This window comes from Physeter macrocephalus, chromosome 18 (genome assembly GCF_002837175.3).
Source record: "Physeter macrocephalus isolate SW-GA chromosome 18, ASM283717v5, whole genome shotgun sequence".
NCBI classification, from domain to species: domain Eukaryota; kingdom Metazoa; phylum Chordata; class Mammalia; order Artiodactyla; family Physeteridae; genus Physeter; species Physeter macrocephalus.
Window position 1 is genome coordinate 77,852,777 of NC_041231.1, and position 8,460 is coordinate 77,861,236.

At 38.3% G+C, this 8,460-nt stretch overlaps 1 protein-coding gene across 1 annotated transcript in view; it reads right to left on the reverse strand.

The window, feature by feature from the left end:
* Positions 1-1,403: 1,403 nt before the first annotated feature.
* SUPT3H (SPT3 homolog, SAGA and STAGA complex component) overlaps positions 1,404-8,460 on the reverse strand; it is a 441,307-nt gene continuing 434,250 nt past the window's right edge. Inside the window, exon 12 of the mRNA XM_055080057.1 lies at positions 1,404-2,743. Coding sequence (XP_054936032.1) covers positions 2,702-2,743 — 42 coding nt within the window. The 3' untranslated portion in view covers positions 1,404-2,701. The remainder of the gene's footprint in view (positions 2,744-8,460) is intronic.

Here is an 8,460-nt window from a genome sequence, read left to right on the forward strand (position 1 = left end):
CTCCCATTCTGTGGGTTGTATTTCCGTTTTGTTTATGGTTTCCTTTGCTGTCCAAAAGCTTTTAAGTTTAATTAGGTCCCATTTGTTTATTTTTGTTTTTATTTTCATTATTTTAGCATCAACATCACAAAGTCATTGGGAAGATAAATGAACTACCAAAGGTAAGGTTCCTGGCACAAAGTAGGTGCTCAAAGTATGTTAATTCCCCTCTCCCCTGCTTACAGACCTCTTTTTTAAAATTGATGTATAACTGGCAGATAACACACTATTTAATTAATATCACAGTCCCTCTGAAGAAAATTTTAATATAACGCTTATGCTTTATGTTATGTTCGTTATGTTATGTTTATGTTATGTTTATGCTTATGTTTTAAATGATTCTAATTGTGTCCATAATTAGAATAATTTAAAAAATAAATCTAGGTTATTGTCTAAGATAAACATGCCATAAAACCCTGACATGTCTTGGTAATATCTAATGCAAACCCAGTATGGTGGAGTATAAGACTAGATAGACTGGTAATTAGGGACCATGGTCTGGTCTCTGGTCTGTCATGGCATTGCTGAGTGACGTTGGTAAAGTCAGTTTCCCTCTCCAGGCCATCATTTTCCATCTGTAAAATGAGTGGTTGTTTGTTTTCAATGATCTTTAAGACCATCTTCCACTCTGACAGTTTATGATTCTACATAACAATTTAATCTTTAAAGAAAGAAATTTATTTAAGTCACATTTTCTGAAACTTTCCTTTTATAAATTTTTTTCCCCCCTATACTCACTGCTTAAGGAAATTTTATTTCACTTCAAATTTAGTGTTGTGGAAAGAGTCAGAAAAAGAACCTAAGAAGTGTAGAAAAGAAAAAAAAAGAATTACAAATGTTACTATTGAGCCATTACAGGGACATCTAGGCTGGTTCGGGACAGACATAAATGACCTTGTTTTATTCTAAATTCAGCTCACTGGCTTATGATGAAAAGTGAAAGGTTATTATATGGACTTACTGGGCAAAACCAGATTTTATAAATAATTACCTGTCAGACTGTTCAAGATAGACAAACATACGCCAGACCAACAAAAACACAGACCTGTCATATTTCTGAGAGAAATGTACGTTGAGTCTTTCTTCTCTGGGACTACAAGGAGATCAGGTAGAATAAAATGAAGGGAAAAACATCTAAACCCTATATTTTCTGCCTTGTGCATACTTTAAAATGTATAATGTGGGAGAGGAGGAATTTTGATGTGAAAAATCAGCTCCTGAAAATTTTATACATCTATAAGCCTGGCATAGAAACCAAATACAATAAATGCTGTCGTTTTAAAAGTTAGGATGTTTACTGCAAGCTTATAATTTTCCATGATTAAGGATGCCAAGAAAAATAAGAATGATGATAAAAAGAAAAGTTTAATCATACATTTCAGCAAGCACAGATGGAACATCAAAACCCTCTGGCAATTTTTTGATATTATATATCTGCATTTTTTTGTTCTTGACATGAAGATTTTTTCCAGAAGGACTAACATAGAACAGGTAAGTGATAGTTAACAAATGTGAATAATATGGCACAATCACATTAACTGAGCCTCACTATGATTTGGTCACAGGAGGAAAATCTTTCATGCTTCTCATTTCTGTTTTTATTAATTCTTTACAAAGGCTATCTCAGTGTGTGTAGAAACCATGATAAAAGTAAAATTATACAAAACTCATAAAGAATTAAAGAAACAACTTCCTTCTTTGCAATTCAAGTTAAATCAAGAACTGTATATAACTGCTATATTTTGGTTTGCTTCGTTACAGTTCCTCGTTTACTGGAGCAGGTATAGATGCCAGAAGGATAACTCAGCTGCTACCAGCAAGAAACTGTCCAGCCCACATTTCAGCCTAGGTGTTAGGTGTTAGTCAGTTGGAGGGAGAAAGCAGATCACTTCGCTCCCCATCCATTGATTCTAATCGCTTTGCTTCTAAATGGGTACAGCGTGTGTGTGAGGGCTGGGCCTGGGGACTGGAGGGACAGGGGAAGGAGAAAAATGAAGATGGGGAAGAGGGTCTACAAGGGGAAAGACACACGATAGGCAGATACTCAGAAAGTTGGGAAGAAGCCACGAACATGACACATATACTACATGTGCGGTGAAGGGAAGAGAAGATGGGAACAGACAGTTCATCAGGCCAATTAGGTCTTTGATTAGTGTGAGTTTATAAGATGGACATTTGTCTGTAAAATACATGTAGATCTAGACATCAAATGTCAGAAGGTAGACTTGGTGGGGCAGTGCAAGGGGAAAACTGACTGTTCTTTTAATTTTGTTTCCTCTGTCCTAAACCTGGATTACAAAACGCATCAAATAAAACACAGACTAAACACTGAGAAAAAAAAAAGTCACTGCTTTTAAGTTATGTGAGCTGAGAGCAGTAAATCTACTCCAAATTAAAATTTCAAAATTGTGTGATGTGCATTCTTGTCCACCTACACACCATCCCAAACATCCTGCCATTAATTGGCTAAATGGCCCATCTTGTAAACAAGACTAAGCATTGAGGGGGCTGGAAAAGGGCTGGAGTCAGCCAGTTGATAGTCACAACAAACCAACCCACTCCCAAGGATGCGGAGAAGGTAAACTTGTATTTTGCCCAAGGAGGGGAACAGAAATCGCCTTAATATAACATTGCCTTTCCTGTTGTCGCAGTCACAGTCACATCAGCAGGCCAGAAAAGCCATCCCATTCCTGCGGTAGGCACTCTGTCAAAGAAAAAGAAATCTGCAGTGAATTATCACATCAAGTCAAACCAGGAAAGAAAGCAAAAGAGCAAACAGAACTTTCTTCCTGTTTTGTAGACTCTGCTGGCTACAATCTAATAGAGTGCTTAATCTGAACATTTCTGGTGGTAAAGCTTTAGCAGCCACTCTGTTAAAAAGTCAGTGTGGTTAACAAGTGGTTAGTGATTCTATTTTGGGGGAGTGGGAGATACCTAAAATAAGACATCCCATTTTGTTAATTGATTGGGCTTGGTTAGGCCAGAGACATGTTGTGTTGAATCTGTTTGTCCTTTATAAACATGTGCTCTCTATTGGACATGCCCAAGAATCACTTCTAACTAAGTCTCTTAATAGTCTGTAAATTACTGACTCATTATATCCTTCCCAGGCCTAATTTACAGTCTCAGCAAAAAGCTATGGGAACAGATGCTAACAGAGCACCCCCCAACCACACACAAATATGGTGATCTCTAAGGAGTTCTGTACATTATAGACATTACGGAAAACTTGAATCTTACATAATTTTATATACATTCATGTACATATAGATGTATAAATGGATATTCATGATGGGATAAAAATACTCCCATAAAAGAAAAATGGGAAGATAGATACTAATTGCAATAATGCAATATATTCCAGTAAAGAAAGTAAAATGGCATGATTTCTCACCCCAAGAGATATATATTCTGCATTTCAGAGTTGGAAGAGTTGGGCCATACAGGGGCTCTTGTGACTCGTCCTGATTCTCACAATGAGACCCAGAGTGAAGCAGAATTAAAATCCGGGATTTAGGAAAAAATACCCCTTTTCACCACCATAGTTTTCATTATTTAAACTAGGAACAGCAACGTTCAGAGAATTCATAACCCTCAATTAAATGGAATTTTTCTATAATCTGTTTTCAGAAAAATGGAAAAAATGACAAAATCTCATGTCAGGGATTTTTTTTTTTTTAACATCTTTATTGGAGTATAATTGCTTTACAATGGTGTGTTAGTTTCTGCTTTACAACAAAGTCAATCAGTTATACATATACATGTGTTCCCATATCTCTTCCTTCTTGCGTCTCCCTCCCACCCTCCCTATCCCACCCCTTTAGGTGGTCACAAACCACCTAGCTGATCTCCCAACATGTCAGGGATTTTTTTTTTTTTTTCCTTTAAGCTAGTAACTCCGGGCTGTTCTGGAGTCTGTAAACTTTCGGTCCAATAAATTTACCTTCAGTAGCCATATTATAGGAAATACAGAATAAGCTTTTATGGTTAAGATAATGTTATGAAGGTGCTGAGAGTTTAATTCTAAAAACATGATTATTTTTAATTATACAAAAAAAAAAAAAAAGGAAAGTGGATCCAAGCTATTTAGAAAGACTTCTACCAATATGAGGTGAAACAAAAATGGTTTTCCAGATAACTTTCTGTTAATCATAAAATTCAATTAACTTCAAAACCTTCCCTCCAAATCTCCTGCTTACACAGGATTTACTATGGTTGTCAGGCTTTGGCGCCCTGGCTGAAATTTCATCGGTGGGTTATGCTGTTACACAGTTCACTCCAGATCAGCGTATCAAGGATGAGAAAACAGTGGCAGATTCCAAGTTTCCTTTCTCAGGGATCTCTGGGAGCTCCATCTTACCATTGGACTTTTTGTGCCACAGGGCACTTTCAGATTGAAGCAAACATTCTAACAGGCTAGAACATTCCAGCTCTAGCTCCTAAGATTGTGCACCGGAGAACAGTGGTTAAGTGAGCTCCTTGGAGAGCCACAAATAAGTTGCAGGAACGGATAAGGTGTCTTCCCACAACTACAGGCAGGGGAGCCTCAGGCCTTGACACAGCCCCTTCCACCACAGCCGCCTTCGAGAGGCTCACGGCAAAGTAATACTTGCAGCTTCTTAACCTTGATGTTTTACAGTTTACAACCACAGTGACAACCTTTAACATAACATAATATTGAAAGCACAGGGATGGTTTACATGGAGATAAATGGACCTGGGAATAAAGCTGGGTTCCTCTTAAAGGTAAATGGTTGAGGTGAGCCTTCCTTGAAAAAGCAGTCTTGGTTCGGGAGAAGACTGAGTCTTGGCTGAGCTCACCTGAGAAATTACCACATTAAATCTTTCCAGGGTGGGCGATATGAAATGGTTCGCTCCAGTACTGAAAAGGTCACTTTTCAAAAATCAAGTCACCTTCACAGATAATTGATTATTATTGTTTGCAAACAAGTAAAAGATGACAGGCTTATTTAATAACATAGACATTCAAGTAGCCAAGTTTAATGAGAAAACCAAAGTTTAGAGCTGACCCAGATTTCTGGAATAAGTTCTTCCCATTCTAATTCTAAAATAAAGAAGAAACAAACGAGCATGTGTAATTAGTGAAGAGCAATTTCAGCAAACCAATCCCCTAGGGTCCTCCACCCTGAGTCACTGCTTTTTCCTTTTGATGTATAAAGGATGTATGTTGTCTGTCTGTGTAGGGTAATTATGGGAATGTCCCAAATTTGGCATCCCTTCCAGAGTAAGCAACTTGAAAGGAAGATGGATGAAGACAACTCATCTTTGTGTCAACTGTGAATTTCTCTCTATTTGTGTTGCGAATGCTGAAACTAAATTTAAACATTGCTTGGTGTGAGGGCCTTCCAGAGGCCACGTCCTCATGAAACATTCTGTATCCCACTCACTCTCTACTGTCAGATCCTATGAACGATTCACAGACGCCCTTAGTTAGTAAAACCCAGACCCTGACCAGAAAAAGTCAGGACCTCCCCAACTACTGAAAAGTATAAATTAATCAATAACACAGACCTCGCCCCCCCAAGCCAGCTCTTACTGCTATATACCACTTAAGCTTTACTTCTTACTTAATAGAGCTCTGTTCTCAACTACTGTTGGCTCCTGTGTAAATGCACTGAACAGCTCAGATATTTTAGCATCTCCCAAAGTTACCAGCAAAGATGATATATATATATATATTTTAAAGGACCAACTGTAGTTCTTAGGTTTTTTTTTTTTAATTATCAACCTAGCTCCCCATTTTTGACATTCTTTTATTCATTCAGCTCCAAATTATGACCTTTTACTGGAATCTCAATCTACCTGGATAAACAGACATAGATTCTACTTGCTGCACTGGGCACTGGTGGGGAAATTAACTAATTAAGGGTGTACTTTAAAAATATGGCTTAAAAAAAATCATACGGACAATGAACAAGCTAGAGAAAACATTTAAATCCCAAACTGGTTTACTTCAGCTTTTTCGTGGTTCATCATAAATTACACATTTTAAGGAATGCAAATTAATATTAAAAAGCAAAAGGTTAATATTTATCTTAAGCAAAAGAAGATAAATATGCTATAAAACATATCATGGAGTTTGAATATAATTATATGTGTGTGTTATTTATGCCATTAGCCTAATTAGTAAGGCTTTAATTATAGATAAAACCACGCCCCTCAGTTCAGACCTGTATTTTATTCTTACTACTACATTTTCTGATTAATTTTGGCATCACTGAGGCTGAGCTGTTGCTGCTCTGCACCCTGTTCCATGGGGCCAGAGTTAGGACTTTGACCCACCATCCCCAGGATGTGCTGTTGCTGCACCCTGAGCCCAAGCCACTACTGTACCCTGTCACCCCACAGCTTGTGCCACTGCTGTTCTCCCCATCCTGGGGCCCAAATCACTGTGGTAAGCCCCAAGAACTCAGACCCTGGGTCCTTGGAAGATATACACATGCCTGCACCTCAGACACTGGCACTACCATCACTGCAAGTGCACCTGTGTACCAGGACCAAGGTAGTTCCACATGTGCCTGATCCTAGAACCCCGGCTCCACTGCCACTGAGTGCCAGCTCACTAAACCTTGTACCAAAATGGATCCCCTTGGCTAGAACTTCCTTTCACAGGCAAAAAAGAAACACCCCAGCAGCAGCCTCTGCCATCGAGGACCCCAACAGCCCTAGGTATCACTGCCACTTTCAGGACCTCTGCAGTCTGGGCCCCTGCAGTCTTTGCCCAAGTTGACCTCAGCTGATGGAGCTGCACAGAGATTATGCCACTGTGCTTTCCCCAGAATCAGAGCTGCTGAACCCCATCCTGCCAGAGCCCTCACAGACACCTTCAGGTGAAAGTCTTTCCCCTCCAGAGTCAGTCTGAAAAGGCTGGAAGAGTTGACTGCTCCCTCAAATGTGCAAACATCGATGTAAAGCTACTAGAAACGCGGAAAAGCAAGGAAACATATCACCACCAAAGGAACTCAATAATTTTCCAGTAACTAACCATAAAGAAATGGACATCTGTGAGTTACCTGAAAAAGAATTCAAAATAATTATTTTAAGAAAGCACAGTGAGATTAAGAGAACTGACAGACAACTCAATGAACTCAAGAAAATAATGCATGAACAAAATGAGAAATTCAACAAAGAGATAGAAATCATAAAAAAAGAACTAAACAAACATTTTGGAACAAAAATGCAAGAGAGAGCTTCAAAAACAGAATCAAGCAGAAGAAAGAATGTGCAAACTTGAAGACAGATTTCTTGATATTATCCATTAGAGGAGAAAAGAAATAAGAATGAAAAAAGGGTGAAAAAAGTCTGTGTAAATTAGGGGACAACATTAAGTGAAATAATGCAGTCAGCCCTCTGTATCTGCGGATTCCACATCAGCAGATTCAACCAACCAAAAATATTTGGAAAAAAAATTCCAGAAAGTTCCAAAAAGCAAAACTTGAATTTGCTGTGAGCCGGCAACTATTTACATAGCATTTACATCGTATTTACAACTATTTACATAGCATTTACATTGAATTAGTTATTATACGTAAACTAGAGATGATTTAAAATATATATGGGAGGATTTAGAGGTCACATGCAAAAACTATGTCATTTTATATAAGAGACTTGAACATCTGCAAATTTTGGTATCCATGGCGGGTCCTGGAACTAATCCCCCACAGATACTGAGGGATGACTGTATTTGATTTATGGGAGTCCTAGAAGGAGAAAGAGAGAGAAAGGGTCAGAAAACTCATGTAAAGAAATAAGTTCTGATATCTGGGGAGAGATATGACCATCCAGAAACATGAAGCTCAGGAATTCCCATATAGTTTTAGCCCAAAGAGCTATTCACTGTGACATATTATAGTCAAACTCTTAAAAATCACTGACAAAAAAAGAATTTTGAAAGCAGCAGGAGTTTAAAGAGTCATCACATACAAGCAAACCCAGACAAGGTTATCAGCAGATTTCTCAGAAGAAACCTTGCAGGCCAGGAGAGAAAGGGATGATATATTCAAAGTGTTCAAAGAAAAAACCCTGCCAATCAAGAACACTTTACCCAGGAAAGTAGTTCCTGGGTAGAGATAAAGACTTTCCCAGACAAACAGAAGCTGAGGGAATTTATCACCACTAGACCTGCCTTACAAGAAATGCTAACGGGAGTTCTTCAAGATGAAACAAAAGGATGCAGCAAAAGCAGTTCTAAGAGGCAAGTTTATAGTGATAAATGCCTACATTAAGAAAAAACGAAGATTTTACGCACCTATGGTCACCTAACCTATGACAAAGGAGGCAAGAACACACAATGGTGAAAAGACACTCTCTTCAATAAGTCATGCTGGGAAAACTGGACAGCTACATGTAAAAGAATGAAATTAGAACACTCCCTAACACCATACACAAAAATAAATTCAAA